This window comes from Lissotriton helveticus, chromosome 9 (genome assembly GCF_964261635.1).
Source record: "Lissotriton helveticus chromosome 9, aLisHel1.1, whole genome shotgun sequence".
In the NCBI taxonomy this organism is placed as follows: Eukaryota; Metazoa; Chordata; class Amphibia; order Caudata; family Salamandridae; genus Lissotriton; species Lissotriton helveticus.
The window spans coordinates 90356502-90376799 of record NC_136070.1 but is presented as its reverse complement, the minus strand read 5'-3'; the positions used below and the strand labels follow the sequence as shown (position 1 = coordinate 90376799).

The following is a 20298-nucleotide window of genomic DNA, read 5'->3' as shown; positions in this document are numbered from 1 at the left end:
AGAATTTACAAGATACATCAACAAATATCAGATGCCAGTGGTGGCTGTGCATAATGTAAATAATTCATTTCATAATTGTGCATACACCCATGCATTCCCTCAATCCTTCCACTGACTCTGTTCCTTCTGCACTTTTCCCCATGGAAAACAGTTTGTAGGAAAGTCGGATCTCCTCTTTGGGGTAATCCAGGATTTCCTTCAATTTTTCATGAGTCAATATGCAGAATATATTTAGAATCTGGTATTAGACTACTGGGAGACCTGTATGATCATCAAGGATTTATGACATTTGAAAAACTAAAGCAATGCTATAATTTATCTGAACTGGCTAGGTTTAAATACTATCAAATTAAGGATTATTTAGTGAAAAAATTAGAACTTAATCTGGTTATAGATTCGGACTTTTGGAATTGTATGTACAGAGAATCAGACCAAGATTTGATTAGTATAGGATATAAACTACTCTCGGACTTTAATACTAGCGATATTATAAAACTAAGCGAGAAATGGAATACAAGGTTAACCGCAAATGTACCACCCGATTTAATTACCTTATCTTTTAAGAGCTTAGATATGTCAGTTCACTCTTCTAGTCTTAAATTGCAAATGTTTAAAACTATATGTCAACTGTATCATACCCCAGAGAGAATTCTTAAATGGGCAAGGAACAATAATTTTAGCGAACGTACAAAATGCCCTAAATGCGATCTAAACGGGGCTGATATCACTCATATGTTTTTATTTTGTCCTATGATTAAAGATTATTGGAATGGTATACTTAAGGTGGTCTCGGATAGACTTAATCAATCAATTTCTCTTTCTTCAACTGATGTACTGATTGGTTCATGTGTGGGTCAAAATGCATTTAATGATTTGTTGAACATTTTAATTTCGTGTGCAAGACTTATAATTGCCAGAGCTTGGATCCAGAAAAATACGCCAACTGTTATGGAATGGTGGAACTTTGTTAAAGAAATTTATGCTATGGAGACCACTCTTGCCAACTCAAAGGGCCTTCGGGATAAACAAAAAACGGACAAAATCTGGGGAACATTTATGTCTTAACTACTGGCATCTTTTTTTCTCTTTTTCTTCTTATTCGTTTCTCTTTACATGACCGTATCTTCGTCTGTGATTAATGTAATGCCTAAAAGGAGAGTCGGATCTGCTTCTTTGGTTACCTCCACGTTTTGCCTGGTGCTAAGCTGTTTTTGACTAGACTGACTGGGATCCTGCTAATCAGGGATCCTGCTAATCAGGGACCCAGTCTATCTGCTTTCTCCCTAAATTGGTTTGTTCAGTATATAGTTACATCCCAGATTGGATACTGGGGTACCCTTATAAGTCCCTAGTATGATGATACTAAGGTGGCAAGGGCATAGGTTCCCCAGAGGTCCCCCATGGGCTGGAGCATGCATTATGCCACCCATGGGAGACCATTCAAAATGGAACTACAGGCCTGCCATTGCAGCCTGTGTAAGCTGGTGCTAGCACCACTTACTAAAGATATAGGTTTCCCATATGTAGGGTCACTGCACTTAAAAACAAGTCACCAATATAGCAGGCCTTTACAATCCTGAAGGCAGGGTGCTTGCTTCTAAGTGAAAGGGTGCCCCTGCATGAGCAGGACACCCCTACAGCCTACGGAGTCCATTCTCCCGGGTTGTCAATGCAGGAGCCATATACCATATAGAGTGGCACAGCGTAGTTACACAATGACCATTTCGAAGCTGGCTGCAACGAATCCTATCATGTTTGATATCAAACATGTTGGAATCATGCCACCACACCTTAAATGGTGTGAGAGGTATGATTCCAAGCACTGGAAGAGCCCTACGTTAGGCTATCAATATTTCCAGTGCCAACCTTCTAGACCCGGACAGCACAAAATGGCTGCTGCCGACCAGAGACACATTTCTGCCCCCCCTGCTGCTGAGCCAAGCTCGAGCAAGGGAAGGCAGAACAATAGGCATCCTGTCACAGCAAGATGTGACCACCTCCTAGACAGGATTTAGTGTATTGAGACCGGATGGCTGCGCCACTAAGTCTGCATGAAGGGCACATTTGGTGTCCCTGTGCATAGTTCAGTTCGAACCAGTCCTGGGAGCCGTTGGGTCCTGCTCTCATCAATGGTCTTGTCAATGCGAGGTTTTAATAGTTCAGGAATTGTCCTCATGCCATCTGCAGCGCCCAAGGAAGGGTTGGGGCACAAGGAGAGGGCACACATTGACACAAGTCGTACCGAGGGCGAAGACCATCGCCAAAGAAGAGGAGGCGAGGGGCTTCCAAACCAAACCCAAAATATTTTTTGGCACTCAAATGTGAGTGAAGACAAAAGGAGACGTTTGCTTGTGAACCTACACACTGAGACACACACCTATAGCAGCCACAGAGGGAGTGCATTAAAAGCTTGGCGTTTGGCTTAATGTCAGGACTCGCTTTCCTTCTAATCTGAATGTTAATCCTGATAATAGAGCATCATCATTGACATGATACAGCCAGAATAAAGGAGTTTGGCGAAAGTTGATTTCAAAGTTGTCTATCTATTTAGAATTCTTGTATTGATTTGCAGACACTGGCTACACAGAGTACCTTGCCTTTGTCAAGGGCAGCTCAAGGAACACATGACTTCGCATTAGGGTGGGAAGTGATAAACAAACACCACTTTATCTGTAGAGTACTGCGTTTGTTGCAAATGTTTTTCACAAAGGGAAAGCAATGATTGATCTTAACAGGAATGGATACACAATTGGCTAGTTAACTAACGAAAAATTTGCCAGAGCACACGTTTAAGAGATAGTGAAGACTTCAACATCTCAAATGAAACTGTGTCATTTTCACAGAAACAGATCTGCAGAAATCATGGTCAAAGCCAATAACCTGCATTGTATTTGGGAAACCTATGATCTCAGAGGGAAATCTAGCTGATCCAGTCTCTTAAACCAAGAGAAAGGTCAGGAGTCTGGTTAGGCCTGTAGTCATGCTTGGTACACGCAGGATCTTATGGGGGCCTGAACTTTTAATATTCAAGAGACTTTACTATACACTTATCACCGGTTACAGTGGTAGTGAGGCAAACCACAAGAAGTAAATCCAGAATAGGTTTTATTGGACCACCCACACCCAGCCGCAGACAGTGCAACTGTCCTAAAGACTCCATGGAATTTAGAACATGGATTAAACAGAAACACAATGACATCCATTACATTGAAGACCAACAAGCCACACATTGCACACCCTGCAATGCACCTAAGCTATGCTAGACCCCTAGACAGCAAACATTCTAAATTGCAGGCTAACTATATACATTACCGCAGTTACCCTCTGCAACCAGGGCAGGGTTTGTATGCACACCCACACGGTTCACAAGGCTAAACAAGTCATTATGTTTTATCAATTCTGCTGTATAACGTATGCACGGATTAAGATTTTGCTTGCTGACAAATGACTGTTGCTAACAAAGGGATATGCCTGATCAAAAATCAAATAAAAATCAGAGTTCGAAACCTCGCCCAAATAATATTTGGGTTTATATAACTGGTAAGGAAAGACACCCATAGAGAGGTTAGTAGCACCATGGCATTACAGAAAAGGAGAATGGGAATGAAGAATAATCAAGAACTGTCGTTGAACTAGACATCTAGAGCTTTCCAGGCCCTTCTCCTGATGCCCATTCAACTACAGACCATGTAAATAACCAAATGTAGTATGGGTTAAGCAAGGTAAAATGATTCCGTAACAATTTCTTCATAGGACTTTAAGGAGATTAGAGAAAGGATAAAACACGTTTTACATGTTACTTTCTTCAATATACTTTTCAATTTTTACGAGGGTAGGTTGTGAATTCCAAATCACAAATTTCACCCCTCTCAGAGCTATACATGCATCATAACAGCACATCCTTGTAAAGGTTGTAAGGTGCAACAACAGGGTGTCCTCTTGTCAAAGAAATGGAAAGTTCAGTGTCCAATCAGGACACTGGCTAGCAGCGAATTTACCCTGAATACACCACTATAAGGGAGAAAGAAATCTGCATCTGGAAAGCCAACTCAAGAGTCCCATCCTCCTCTTCTTAACATACGAAAAAACAAATTGAATTTAAAATTTAAAATGAGTACTATTGAGTTGGGTAACAAAAAACATTGTTTATTCAGCGCCAAGATACCCTTTCTGGGTGAACGTGCGCTTTACAAATACAAGTTATGTTAAGTGAAATGCTTTGCGTAAATCACATCTAGATTTATGTGTGGAAAATAATGGAGATATCTCACCTGCTCACCGGCTTGGGATTCCCCAATGATAAAACGATCCCCTGGACCGTCTGCCGCTGCAAAACATAACGAGGAATAGAATCAGAATGTGGAAAAGTTGCAGAGAGTAGGTGATAGTATGAAGAATGGCAAGGATGGGAGAGGAAATCTAAGCACATAGTTTATGCGACAGCGTTCCCAATTCATAAAGTTTGCATAGGATTCTCGCTTCTATAGAAATTTGGCCTCCGTGCCACGGATAAAGACAGATCCCTTGTATAATTAAATTCTTCTATAATACAGATTTTTGTGCAATTATTTTTAAAAGCTGGAATCAGGCTAGTTCCTAGATCAATGAAAGATCAATATTTTGCTCTTATTTACTGAAATCCCTGATGTCACAATGCTGTTGTTTACACTAGCCATGACGTCACAAGGCTCTAATGGTCTTTTATTTTATCTTGACATACACCAGCAAATCAAGTAAACAAAGAACAAGCTCACTCACTCGGACTCTGTGGCATGAGCTATACAAGAAACGTATAACTTCCAGAGCAGAGGCTAAAATGTGTGCTTATGTGCGTTTTGGGGGGAGGTGTTAGGGGAAGACTGTCCCTTCTGTGAATCTACAAAGAGCGTGGGTGCGCTTTGTGCCTTCATGTTATGCAGCTCCTAAGTTTGTTGATACTAGGTTGATATGGTTAATGGTAGTTAATCCTATACATTTCAAGAAACAATACTTGTACTGCCAATGTGTGAAAAGCCTATATAAAGGCGAAAATGTCACAACTTGGACTGAGAAAATCCTTTGAGATATAGAAGTGTATATATGTATGTGTGTATATGTATATATATTTATATGTATATCTTTATCTCTGAATTCGCCACAACAACTCGGATTCCTTGTTTGGAAGGACGAATGCGGACCCAAAGTTCTTAGTACAAACAGGTAATTTATTCCATGCCCAGCATCTCCGCTATAAAGCGTTTCAGCCCCCACACGGGCCTTGATCACATGACAAGTTGCTCTACGCATAACCAGTATTTAAAGAGCTTGTGCAATTTTTTCCGTGTGCAAAACAGATGAGGTGACCAATTCATTAACAGTGAAAATATTGCAAGCTTTTCGGCAAAAGGTTCCCCTCGTGCAAATATGCAAACATCTTAAATATCATAATAAATACATGAATGTATAAATAAGATGTTAAGGATGCATAGAATATAAAATATATAACATTGGTATTGAAATGCGGCATTTAAAATCTCCTAAAACAATCCCATAACGGATTTGTAAAAAGCTAAAAACGCCACCATTTACAGTCATCTGATTAAGTTATACAAATACCAACTTCATTATTGCACTTGATAATTAAAGCCATCATGTTAAAAAATATTTAACCATAAATGTTTAAAAAATCTCGGTGTCAAGATGTTACACTATTTGATATTGAAATTACTCATCAAAATTATATCTATATATATATCTATATATATCTATATATATATATATACACACACACACACACACACTTTGTCGATCGCACTGAGGATCAGATTCCTGACTACTTGCTCTACTGTACCTCTACATAGATACCTTTTGCATCTGGATTTTTAGGTCTCGCCTGTCGATGCGCATGCGCATCGAGCAAGCGAGAGTATTGGGACTTATCCACTCTTTATCCACACTGCAAGGAATCGTGGCGATTCCTTGCAGTGCCCGTGACTTTTAAGCTCAATGCGCATGCGCATTGAGCTTAAAAGCGCGTGCACGTCCGTCTTGGTTTACCCGCTCCGCCCCCTCCCCTTCCCGCCGTGTCGCATTTCTCCTCCCCCCTCCCCTCTCTTCCCTCCGTCTTGTTTGTTATTTTACCCGCTCCGCCCCCTCCCCTTCCCGCCGTGTCGCATTTCTCCTCCCCCCTCCCCTCTCTTCCCTCCGTCTTGTTTGTTATTTTACCCGCTCCGCCCCCTCCCCTTCCCGCCGTGTCGCATTTCTCCTACTTCTACCGTGAGGTGAGTACGATTTGTTTCATGCTTCTACACGGAGGCACTGCTACTTTTACTTATGGCATAGGCGGGCTGACGTGTTATAACGATTGCCGTTTGCTACTGAACACCGTCAAAGTCGCTCCAAACGTGTCCTGTGTGGGTCACAACAAGACACTTTCATGAGCGTGTGTTTTCTGCTTTGCATGCTGGTTAAATTAGGCAGTCGGCTTTAGCAAGCGCATGCAGCCTTTTAACTTTTCCTGAGGGCTCATTCTTGTTCTGTGTTCCCATGATGGGCTCCCGAGATCCGCCTGGACCTGCCAGTGTTGTAATGCCGCGTCGGTCTTGGTTGCATCGACGTGCGGTGTGTGTGTGCGCGCAGCTGACGTCACTGGTCCTGGGCCTCCTGCACTGGCAGCGTAATGTCGCCACCCGCAAGGGAGGCACCGTGCAGCTGTTGGCATGGTGCCGCGAACCTCACTGAAAGCGTTAAATACTGCGCATGTCTAGTGGTGCTCATTCAAAAGGATACGTTGCAAGCATACTAGAGTTAAGCGCTTCTTTCGGTTTTTTCGTTTTCCTCAGCACGAAGAAGAAACGTGCTTTTAGGGAGCATTAACCTTTTATGAAACCTAGATGCTTTATTATGTATGTGACTTTGCGACTTTCTTGGCCGCTAGCTGATCAGACTTTATTTTCAGTGGCATTGGCCTACTGTACGTCACCCAGCCCACTTTTTAACATCTACACCGCCGGCGGTGCGTGTAAGTAAAGAGGAGTTAACATTCAGGGCATGTCATCTCACTCTGAGCGGTGCATTGGAGTTCTGTCACTGTGAGTTGAACCCCGTGACGTGTGGGGTTTCAAATGGAACCAATTTTCCCTGCAACAGCACGAATCCTTTCAGTAGGGTTTCCCTTTATCGGATATTTAAAAACGCCTGCTGTGACGGCGTATAGAATGTATTTAATGAGCTGAGAGGTTTATTAATAGATCTTCGGAGTGAGACCATTATTTCTAATTAGTTATTAACCTTTAAATCCTTTATAAGGCAGGTGACCTAATACATTTCACGTCTCATTCGCTGTTCAAGTAATGTGTTTTTAGAGTTGCCGATCTGTGCTACCCCGATGAGGATGTTTGCAGAACCTCATGTGCTAATTTTCACTTTGTTAAACGCTTTCCATCTACGCTATTTCCTGTTCTAATTTCCTGTAATTACTAGCACCCTCACCCTCACTCACCCTCACACTCACCCTCACCCTCACTCACCCTCACTCTCACTCACCCTCAACCCCTCACCCTCACTCACCCTCAACCCCTCACTCACCCTCACTCACCCTCACCCACCCTCACCCTCACTCACCCTCACTCACCCTCACTCACCCTCAACCCCTCACCCTCACACGGTGCAATAGGTCTCGGAGCATTTGAGTTAGAGCTTTTAGAAATGTTTATGGCTTTTTTTTTTAATTCTTTAGCATTGGCTACAGGAAACAAAAATGCTAAAGATTTACAAAAAAAACCATAAACAATTCTAAAAGCACTAACTCTAATGCTGCGAGACCTATTGCATTTCCAATGCTTGTTTAAGGAATGGACATAGACTAAGCCTCCTACATCAGCGACTGGCTTAACACCAGCATCTCTCAAAAAATGTGTAGCTCTCTGAACCATTGACTACATACGCCTTTTATCAGATTTACTACGACAGACATCACAGCCATCGTATTGCTGTTGGACTTACCTGCGAGTCCAGGAACATACCATGGGGTTATCTCTAGTGATTCATTTGTACTAAAGAATCAACTTCACCTAGTGTTGGCCTTAAGTCACTGTATGACGAAAGAAGAGTCTGCTTTTGCATACACTGAAGATTGGCCCTTTCAAACTGAATGTATGGAAGATTACATAATTTCCCTTTCTCCAATAAACATTTATGATTTGAAGCAGAGCTATGAATCTCAAATTTATGAACCTATTGAATCAATATGGACTTTCAGGAGTACTGTGGGGTCTTCTGATGTCTGACATACACACAGGATCTTGGTCCTTTGATTTGGCAGTAGGATGTCAGACAGCAATATGGCACCAACCTCAAAATTCTTTAGAGTGTTATACATATTACTGTATCCACATTTATTTTTATGCATAAGAGATGCAATTGTAACTACCACTACTACCAAATTGTAATTTGTTCATGTACCTAGTTTGTTTCACCATCTCCGGATTACATTAGCATAGAAGGAGTAGAATTATGATTCATGTAGTGGGACAGTGCTTAGGTGCTAAGAGCAAATAACAGTTATTAACAATTGTGCTCTGATTTGTTGAAGTAATAACGTTTTCCATCACACCACAGTGAATCTGCAGTTGTTAATTTCATTCTTGCAAGTAATGCATATGTTTTAGATGCTGAACGATGCTCTCTTGATTTACCTACTCACTTGGGAACCTTTGACTTTGTACGTCTCTGTATGCCCTATTTATTGAAAGCCTTCATACCACATATGTCGCGTAGTAAAATGTTTAATATTAAAAACAAATGCAATAGAAGAATCAATATAAGTCACGTGTACTACAAGAAACTAATGAAAAGCATCAAAGTAAAACAATACATTTTGCACAATGCATCAGCACTTTAACTCAGGTTCTATGGAACGTACAAGAGAAGAACTATAACTTCCTGGGACTATAAAATGTACGATCTGTTTTCTGAACAGAATTGCATTGCAACATAATAACATCTCACATTTTAATGGATGAAACCATTTCGTTTTTTGATTATATCTAAAAAAAAAAGTTGTATGATTTTATCGTTTAAGGGCAATATTAGGCAATTGTCAATTTGTTTAAAGTTCCTGCACTCTAAAATAAGGGGTCAATATTAAGAATAACGGAAAATGGTAATTATGTGAGTCAAGGACTTGCACTCCAAAAATGTAATTTTAAAAAAAGTATTTAGCGCCTTTTATGATGTAAATTGAGGAATGTACTTTTGTGTAATGATTTTTATTGATTATAGGATGTTTGGAACACCCCCCCTCTAGTCACTGATTTGGTCGTACGCCGAGGGAGTGGGTCTTTATTGTTTTGTTGACTTTGAGTGGAGGGCGACCCGCTCCAGCATCCCTCTGTGCTCCTTTAATTGTTTAAATTACAACGGTATTAGACAAGTGCATGGGGTTTGGGCAGTGTTGATGTGAGGGTTTAAGATGGGAAAGACAATTGAGATAAAGCTGTTGGATCAACCTGTCCCCATTAAAGTTCCATTAAAGTTCACACCAAAGACCAAAACAGACAGTGAGTAGGCCCAAGAGCCTTCCCAATGTGGGATCATGTATTGTTTTTCTCCAACTCCTGGACCACCTATTGCACAAACTGGAGCGTAATGAGGTTTGGGAAGGACACTAGAGGAGAAACAATCTGGTTAATGTCAAGGGAGACATTTAGGGATAAACATTTGGGTTTACTGTTAAGAGCTATGATTCTTGCCAAGCAAAACTTGTTCCACTAAAATAAGATGTATAAATACTGAACAATGTGGCTAAATGGAATTTGACCCTAGACAACTGGAGTACTAGTTTGAGCAAATCAGGGGCTATTTACATTACTCATAGGTAAAACAAATTCGAACATTGACTTTTTTTTTAAGCCTTCACCTGGCCAAGAATGGAAATCCGAAACTGAAAGGGAGGAAGACTCACTTGGAATTTAATATAGACATCTTTTCAGATATATTCAAACCATTGGTTCATACATACTTGACAAACACAAGCAAAGGCTTTGCAAGCTTTCTGAACCCGATCCACACTATACAATTATCCCCAATAAAAATCATATTTGAGCTGCAGAATAAGGAACACTACCCAAATGAACATTTCAAAGCTTCGGTTTACATGATCACAATACAATGCTTTAATGCAGACATTGGATACAATTCACCAAATTAAAATAAACAGTAAACAAACATTAGAAGTCAATCAAACCACTCTAGTACAGGTTCCACAGAAGTCAACTTTATCCCAAGACTAGCGTTTGATTGTTTAGACAGGCATCACTTACCTCGAACAGCATAGCCATCTTTTACAGACGCAGGGAATGGCGGGAGATTGTCTTTTGCATAGACCTCTTGAGCAAGGACTCGGCCCATGCCGTCTGGAAGTAGAAGAGAAGAGCAATGCTTGTCAGAAGGGCCAACGCTAACACACATGCTGGCAGTGCTTCACCCAAAGATGGTGTGCAGTGCATATAAAACGGTCTCACGCTGTGATCTATACATTAGATTACAGCAGTGGCCAGATATACGCATGAACTTGACAACAAACTTCACAAAGCACAGAGAAACAGTTAAAATGAGCAACTTCAGCAGATAGAACAGGCCTCCATGCTTTACCGACATATCAAAGACTGAGGCTGGTGTGAACGCAGACACTGAAATGTAAACTGACATGTTGATATTTTCTTTATTATAAATTATTATTTGGAAATTTGTAATACTCCCAGCTGCCCAGAGGGGTTTTACGGTGCAGGGCAGATGCAGATAGGGTGTCACAGGACAGAGAATTAAAATAGCCAAATCTTCAAATTTTTTGTGAAAGACAAGTAATCAATTGCAGTTTCTAAGATCATCAAGCAGAGAATTCCACAATTTTTAACCAAGGTGTGCAAAAGTGCAGCCCTTCATGCGGGTTAGACAGAGCCTTGGCACAGAAAACAAAGCTTGACTCGAGGAACTCAAGGATCGAAGAGGCTGATAATAAAAGTAACAGCTCCTGAATGTATCGAGGCGTTAAGCCATGTCTTGTCTTAAACATATAACACAGTGTTTTAAACTCAATGCGTTTAGAGACCTTGAGCCAGTGCAGTTCCTGAAACATCTGTTCTACACAAGAGAGGTGTCCAATGTCGGTCCGTATGGGCCGCAGCCATGCCATTTTTACAGAGTAACCAGTGACTTTAGAAATGATCAGTGGTTATATTGATGGAAAGTAAACGTATGTCATGCAGATACAAAAAGTGTAGCAATGGCCTTCATGTCATGGACCAAAGGTGTACTAACAGGGGTGTGGAATTTAACCCCTTCCATGCTGTCGTCGGCCATTGGCCGACGGCTGCACTACCTCGCTGGTGCTGCCGTCGGCCAATGGCCGATGCGGCCCGCCCATTTTGCGGAAGTGCCACACTTCCACAAAATCGGCGGCGCAGCCGAGGGGTTAATATATCTACTTGTCCATGGGGCAAGTTGCTTCACAAATCGACTTGTGCTGTAACAAAATCCACTTGTCCCTTTGGTGCAATGTAGTGCGGCTATAAATTATGGCCGCAATCTCATTATATAAGAGATCTGATATAGCCTCTATGATTATGCTAGGGCCCATACCATAGTTATAGTAGTATATGTTGCCACGTTTCCGCAGATCTACATACTGGGTCTGAAGGTAGTGGTAAGCAATAGTTCCAGTGTTAAAATGCCCTTCTGAGTCTGTGCAAACCCACTAAGTTGCATGTTTTAAGGGTTTTCAACAACTCTTCTCAAAATTGTTGCCATACTGAGAAATGCTGGAAATATTCTCCTGACAATGGCAGACGTAAACCTTCTTCCAGAGTTGGGAAAAAAATGGTGGGAGGAAAAGTGAACATGCAAACACTCAGATTTTCACATGAGTAAATCTACACATGCATATTTGCTCATGATAAAACGCAGTTCACAAATATTTTCTGGGAGTACTATTCTGTAAGTTCTTGGGAATTCACAAAAGCTACATAGCTGCACTTAATGCACGGACATATACCATGGATGCACTTTTCAGACTTTCTTTAATAATTGGGCCCCTAATTTGGTCTGGCATTGACCATGACCTTTTGCATTTATTAAAATTCTGTCTGTCTCTCTCTCTCTCTCTCTCTGTATTGGCTGGCTTCACTGTGAGTGACAGCATTCTGCTCTTTCACAAGAAGCATACTGGCACACAAAGTAGTTTTGTTCAGTGCCACTAACTACTGTGGCCATGTGTGATTTTTGAGACCTAAAACAAGTTTTGCATTTGTTATAATGGGGAGGGCCTGGCAGCTCCCACACCAGTAAGGTTTTACAAAAACCATGCCAAAACAATTCACACATTGACAAAACTAAAAAGGTGACCACCAATTTCAGACCCACTGGCTTTGCCAATGCTTGTTTATTGTTGTTTCGCATAATCTTATTGAAACTGGTTATACTTTTTTTGCATTATGAATATTTTTGGGAAATACTAGCATGCATCAACACACGTTACTAAATGATGCTGCAAAGAAATGGTACCTGAAATTTTATAGTAGTTTAGCTAAATGTTTATTTTTCCTGCTTTCATTTTTTTATGAACATTTTATTTTGAAAGCAAAGAATCACCAATCTTGCTTTCAAGCTTCTGCAAATATTTGCATCAAATCAGAGAGCATTCTACATAACAGAATGTCGCGAATTTCAAAGAGCTATCCCACTCCCAGTTCTTACAACTGAAGACAAGACCCTCATAGTCATATCGTTCCAGCAAACATTGTCTCAACGCTAGTGCAGCGGATTCAACCAGGGACTAGACATGAGACGACACTGGATCTACCTTGAAATTTGGATGCTATAAAAACAATGTTTCGTTACAATCTCGAAAATGTACAAATTAAACGTTTAGACAATGTTTGCTGGAACGATATGACTAGCCTTGAGAAATCCCTGGCTCTACCCGCCACACAGGGCGAAACACGTGGCGGCTGTTCGCTTTCCTTAACATTTTCTATGAAAAATGTATAATGAGTGAAATGGACTTAATCAAGTGGTGAATGAAAAGAAATATTCTCACTCAAATATACTTGTATTTTATTGCATTCAAATAAAGAATTACTCTATTGACCGGAATACACACCTTTGAAAAGGAGAAACATATGCTCACAACCCCTTCCCTACTTGTTCTTGAGGCTGAAAAGGTCCAGAGCCTTGAGCAAAGTTACTCCAGAACTCTAGGGATTCATATCCAGATTTGGGATCTCTGGCTCGTTCTCCTTTACCCTAACCTTCACGTCTGCATCACACCTGCTTTTAGATCCAATTTAAATGAAATATTAACGAAGGAATAAATATTCACAATGCATTACACAGTAGCTGACAATGTGGGTTTGACATATTTAAGCACACTTTGAGACCATCAGAAATATGTGCCCTTCACCTTAGTGCATAAAACACCATGGGTCATTAGTGGCATACAAAAAAATTCTGGAGTTATATATAGGGCAAACTCAACCCCAAGGTATCGTAGCGCTTTACAAGAGCACCAGTTGCGTTACAGACGAACACATTCATTTTGTTAGGCACGGGGAGAATGTGATTGGCACAGATTCACAGGATATTGAGCATTGCTGCAGAGACTTTAACCCGGTTCCCCAGCTTCGAGATCGACCGCTCTAGCCGTTAGACCACATCCTCTCCCCATCCTACATTTCGAGCCACTGCTGTCGTTTTATAGGAACAGAGACTACTGATGAAGGCTTTGGACGTTTGTTTCAAATGTGCATTATTAATAGTCGCAGTGCAATTAATCTACACTTGAAATCACGTGTAGACTGGCACTGAGATAATCCTATTGAAACGTATGTGCTACAACCTGTTAAAGTGTTTTCTTGGCTTATGCTAATTAGATCTCAATTAGGCCTCAACTCCATGTTGTCAAAAATGGATGTTATATTCTCAATGTTTTTTCTCGGTTTAGAATTCTGCTCTACACGGATAAGCAAGATGTAGATTTGTTTCCTTCTGAATTACACTGTTTTCGAAGAAAACCTGCTAGAGGGCCTTCTGTTAACACTTTCTCAAGTGCCTTACAATTGCATACCGTTGCATTCACTCAATGTTATACTGTTTTCTTTGTATCAAGTTTGTTTCAAGACCTCTAGATGACATAAGGTCAGAGAGGTTGAATTGATATTCATGTAGTTGGTTAGAGCTAAGGTGATAAGGTTATGTGATCGTTTAAAAATCTGTAATTTGATTTGTTGAAAATGTAATTCTTTGCTCTCACCATAATGAGTTTGCAGTTCTACTGCTTTTCAAGGAATTTGGGGGTGAGCCTGATCTTTTTTTTTTTGGTCCCTACTAGGGATGCTGAACAATTTCTTTATGATTTTGTTGCACATTTGAGACTTAGTGTATTTCCGATTTTGCCTCTTATTCTTAAATTGCTTTTTTTACTGAGAGGCTTCTAGGCAATGATTTTATTAAATTAAATGAGATTTGCTGCATATATATTTTACAATTTGTGTATTGCATCCTTTGAATTTTGTAATAAACCTACAGGGGTTTCCTAAATTCTGCACAAACTCAGTTTGAATCGGTTCTTTTTTTTTATTGACTATATTTGAAATTAGTTCCTAAGAGACACTGCCTTATGATTCCAGGTTAACACAGTCTTCGATCCACCCAACTCCTGGGTGCGCCACTGATATTTAGATTATGTTCTAGGGCACCTAGTCGCCCACACTAGCTTAAGGCCAAAATCGGAGGATCACAGAATAACCAACCCTGGTGGTAAAACAGAATGCAATGGAATTAAATGAAAATACAATATTGTATAGATTGCTTAAGCTTGGGGTAAAATTGACAAGCTGTTGGTAACACATGACAGAGAACAGAAATCAGGAAATGACTTCCTGAGATGTTCAAAGAGGTGGCAGTAGAAACAAAAACAAAACACATAAAAGGTTCTTAAGAGAAAGCTAAGACTAAACTGGGTAAGAAATAGTCTGTAGAGGTGAGCAGTATATCATGGTACTGCAGGCACACGCCCTAGAAGAGATTTATTAGGATATATTTATATATATATATATATATATATATATATATATATATATATATATATATATATATATATATATATATATATATATATATATATATATATATATATATCCTTGGCATATATTACTTGAATGAATATCCTAAAGAATTATCCAAAATGGCTCAAAAGCTGTTTAAGATACAAGGCTTGGAAGAAGAAGAACATGCTTAAAGTGTCGCCGGAGGATCCCTTTTACCCTCTTCCATAAGAACTGCAAATACTTGAGAAATACGAGTCAAACGATGACTGTAGGCTCTTGTAGCAAACGAAGCCTGCATGCTCCTGCTTCACAGGGGTGTACCCTCAATGAGCTTCCAGATCTAAATGGAGCTGCAAGTAAGTATAGACGAATTGCAATGATTTTTATGCTTCTGCAGCGACCCTACAATAACCTACCATTACTGCATGTTACCGCTATGGAAGTTTATGGCAGCACATTACTTTGCAATGGACTCCGGGGGATGCGCATTACCCTAGTGACCTTACCTTTAACTCCCAAGGAATACCTTACCTGGCTTTCCCAAGTGGCACATTACTTTATAATGGACTCACGTGCCAGCAAATTAACCTGATGAGCTCACCTTGAACTTCAAGGCTGCCCATTACCCCTGTGACCTTAAAATTTACCCAGCTTGTGACAGGACATGTAGAACATCACAAATAATTACAATGGTGAACATCACTAACTAACCTTCCAAAGGACTCCAGTACTGGATGGTGTAGCAGATACTTTACAATGGGCTCATAACCAATCTGGGAATCTTCGGAGCCCAACCTCAACAAATGTAAAGCAAGACCGAGCATGTTTGACCACGACTTCTCATTAAAACCTAAATAACTACAAATCTTGGAAATGGGAGTTAAGTGCTAATTATGCCTATTTAACTTCTCTGTAGCACTCACTTCGCAGGCTGTTACAATACAATTTCAATTTCCAAGTCCACTGGGAAAGCGAAGTCTCCTCAAATTTGCTCAATTGCATATACAAGGCTATTGCAAATTAAATGCCATTGATGTGCTAAATGTAACTGTAATTTGCCCTGCTTGATATCATTACCATAAAGATCACACAATGGATAATCGCATGATGCTATAATTGAGTACATCTAGGTTATTGCACAAAGCAAATAATCATTTCTTAATTGGAAAACTCTTCAGCATGATATTTTCCCCACAATACAGAGCACTCATGGGTCATAGCAATGGTGTGAATCATAAAGTGCACTTGTTTGCACTGCAGAAACTTTGGACATTTGTCTTCAGTGACACAATTACAGAAGAACGACAGCCAATCATAGCAGACTCTAGATGGTGTCATTTCTCGTCGTGTGAAAAGCAAACCAACTAAGGGGCGAATGAACACAGATTCCGGGCACACTGCCACAAGCTGCTTTGGATGGGCACCCAGTCTGCCACTAGAAAGTATTTCATTAAGTAAATGGAAGGGAAAGCCTGAAAGGCTACTGTAGCTGCTTTGAGTGTCCTGTCCCTTCCAGAAATTAGCTATTTATTAGGGGCTTTTTGTATGCTGCTAGCGCTCTCAAATTTCCACCTTTCCTACTTTAAAGACATCACTTTAATTTGCTCAATATGTTCTGTATACAAATTGGTTCATGCAGAAACACAAGGACAAGATTGGCTATTGCAAATGACCAAATGGCTTGGAGTCATTCAATAAGCCAGATTACTCTTAGAGAGCACAAGTTACCTGTGAAATATTTCAAGACAAGTGTTGCAAAGGGTGCCACACCCCAATATTTGGACTGATTTCTCAAGGGTGAACATTCTGAACTTTGATGGGACCATTCATCTGTGTGCAGACATTGCCTTGTGCAAGCAGTTTCACAATACTGACTTTAATACGTCAGAGCAAAAGTCAAGAGCGGATTCAGTAGTGGTCTCTTACACTAGGAGAGAAAGGTGAGTGAGAGAAATGGAATAGAAGCGGAGTTGGGAGGAGGAGCACTAGTAGCCCCTGAAAGTGCTTCTGTCTTATCTCCTGGGAGTCGCAGGCTGACCACCCACTATACTAAACACTTGGGGAATAAAGCTTTATGTGGGCGTTTGTATTAAAGAACTGGTTGAACGGACGCTTTCTCAGGGGTCCAAGAAAGTTTTGTCTAGGGTCTATTTCAGTGGTCATCTAGACAATCAATATAGCAGGCTGCCTTCATGACCAGCCAGGCAGGATGGAGGAGCACGTCTTTTATAGTGCCTGGTCTTTGCTCTTAGCACACGTGGTGTTTTTTCATTGCCAAAATTGCTCTCTTCTTTAAGTCTATGTGCCTACTTCCGATATTGCAAAACAAATCATGCTGCTGGGCCTAGAACGTACTGGATGAGACTTCAAGAGCCAACAAAATAAAAGGAAATCACCCAACGTCAAAGATCGAGCAAGACAGAAAACTTTCCACAAAGTAACATCTCTGACAAATGGAGTGGTGCTGGACAGGTCTCAGTCTGAATACAAAATGTCTGATCATAGCAGGTACGGTCATTGCTTACAGGATGGTAACCAACCCTTGAGTGTGTCTCTAGATCGCTAGATTGCCAAGGCCAATAAAATAAGGGCTACTGACTGCTCCTGATCTCTGTTCGAGATGGTTGTTCTACATGTCAAGTTCCTCAATGCAAGATTGCATTTGTCTTTGTTCCTTCCTATCGCCACCAACTCTACAGGGAGGAAAAGCAATTACATTTATTGCTGTGTCTCTACAGCTGTGAAACATGGATTTCAAAAATAGAATTATTAATAATAGCCAAATATTCAGCGTCAACTTGGGGGCCAAGCGGAGTCGTTCAATACTAATGGTGCACAAGGACCCAAGAGAGATATGGACCAAACATCTTTATAAAGCGATTATTGCATCTGGCCCTTAGTGACTGCATCAATCTGTGGAAGTCACTACAGTTGCAGGAAGTGATTCGGTCATACTCTCGCTTCTACGAAATCGGCTTTAAAGAGCAATTTTGTCTCCACGTAGACCTACACAGTCCAGCAAGATGTCATAAGTGTTGAAAAACATGCACTCTAAGTTTGAATTTGCAGTTCCCAACACACTTAATCCACATCTTATAGGACTTCAAGAACGGTCATATTTCTCTGGCTCAGCTCATAATCACATACCAGGCCTTAATTACTCTGCTTCTAAACAGAGGAACAAAGGCATCCCCGTACAAAAGGAGCAACTATCTGTGACTGACTCAGTTCCTGGGAAGGAAGGGATGAGGAGGAATATCTGCATCTGATGATTAGGTTGTCAAACTGCACCAGTGACAGCCCAGACCAACTGCAACAAAGGAGGGAGCCCTGACCTATGGAGCCAGCACAGTATGGGTTTGTATTTTAAGTTTTGGTAGGAATGCGTCTAGTAGTGATGTCAGCTCAGAGAGGAGCTGAGGCCCTCAGAGCGGCTCTTTCCAGTGAAGTTGCCATGATAGATTGCTCCAGAATGCTGTGCAGAAGGGTTGGGATAGTGGTGGAGGGATGATGTGGCATTTTGGGACTGGCCTGTGGTGCCTGGCCCTCAAAATGTTCCACCCCCACTTTAAAACGACTGCACATGGGAGATATAGGGGAAGACTACCCTGGACCTGGGAGGTGATTACGGCAGACAGGATACCCATCTAGAAGAACAAGCCACCTGATAACCTGCAGGTGACCCCCACCCCCCAGAACTAGGATCTCCAGGGCCAGTGATGCCCCATGCTGCTCGGCAAGATGGTTAAGAGGTAATGGGGCGTTGGCTGGTAGCAGAGGGTCTGCGTAAGATGTCCCCACAAGCAGGATAGGAGCACCAGGAGGCAGGCAGAGAAGACTGGTGCAGGGAAAGTGAGCCTGCAAACCCCACCTCCCGTGGCTTATGCCACACTTTATGTCCTGGGATGAAGAGAGATGCCCTGCTAGGGCCAACGCAGGATCATCACTGGATCTTGATGGTCAGAGAGAAAAGGGGTAGGGAGTGCTACCATGCTTCCTACATACACCCTGACAAAGCCAGTAGGCCTGCCTTATAATGATACTCCCTTACATTGTGATGTCGCATCTAGTATCAGTGGGGGTCTGGTAATATTGTGATTCAAGAGTTTAGGACCCACTGGTATGAAATATGATACAAGTTTATCGCCAAAGGTTTTTGCATCTACCTAATGTACGTATTTTTAAATTAATGCATAGTATTTAGTAGCGTGTATGTGATAAACGTACTTATTCTTTTTTAAAGAAAACAAACTGACTTGACAATAATTTATTGAGTGGTGTTTCTGCGTGCCAGTATATTAAGATTGCAGGCGCACTCCACCTCCCGAGTAGCTGCTGGATGTTCTGCCTCCCTACCCTGAAAGCGTTGAGTGCTACAGTAGGGTGCTTGGTAGTTGGTACCCAGTAAAAAGACAGCTGCAGATGTATTATTTGTGCAGGACTCGCATCCTTCACAACTAATAACCCAATTTCTTACAATATCCAGTTCATTTTTTATATTTTATTGTAAGCATCTTTTTTTTTGTAACTCAATCTGTAGCACTATTAGGTGACTTTCGTTGAACATCGGATGCAAGAAGCAGCCATTAGCTCAAAGCCATTAGAGCAGAAAACGGAAAAGCAAAAGGTTGCAAATGTAGCGGTTGGCACTGTAATTCAAGCCCTTCAAATTAATTTACTGTTGACAAAAATTACAGGGGGGGTTACAAACCGAATGACAGATGAAAAAAATTACAGAAAAACATCTAAATAAATATTAAAATTGCTAGAAGAGTTTTTTTGTTTGTTTTGTCTGTCTTACCTTAAAAGCATGACAGTAAAGAACAGTATTGTTAAAGAAGGGGCATTCTCTAGGCGACGGAGAAAGTCATTGAGGATGGTAGATGCCCTTCAACAACCTCCTTCCATCTATGCTAGGATCACAACATCATCAGCACGGAGCACCACATGCAGCGGCAGCTTCTGCACGGCGTCAAGCCATCACATTGATGGATGGCTCGCACATTTATAACCTTGATCCCTTCGACCAGAGGGAGAACAGCAAAGTAGGGCTAGCCACTATAATTGCCCGGTTCTGAGCACATGTATGGAACGTCACAGATGGTGCTACTGCTCCAAGTGTAACGAGTCCGGCCACTGGTGAAGCCACGCATGGCCTCCGGAGCACAGCAAGAAGTGACCTGCTGTGCATGCAAGGGAGAGCTGGTCTGCTAGG

The 20298-nt window shown here is 41.2% G+C and overlaps 1 protein-coding gene across 11 annotated transcripts in view; it reads right to left on the bottom strand.

The window, feature by feature from the left end:
- Positions 1-20298, bottom strand: part of GPHN (gephyrin) — a 1934090-nt gene that overhangs the window by 122204 nt on the left and 1791588 nt on the right. For all 11 annotated transcript variants that reach the window (XM_078659537.1, XM_078659532.1, XM_078659529.1 and 8 more), the window contains 2 exons: positions 10302-10394; positions 4272-4327 (listed from right to left, as the gene is read on the bottom strand). In XM_078659537.1, the coding sequence (XP_078515663.1) occupies positions 4272-4327; positions 10302-10394 (149 nt within the window). The remainder of the gene's footprint in view (positions 1-4271; positions 4328-10301; positions 10395-20298) is intronic.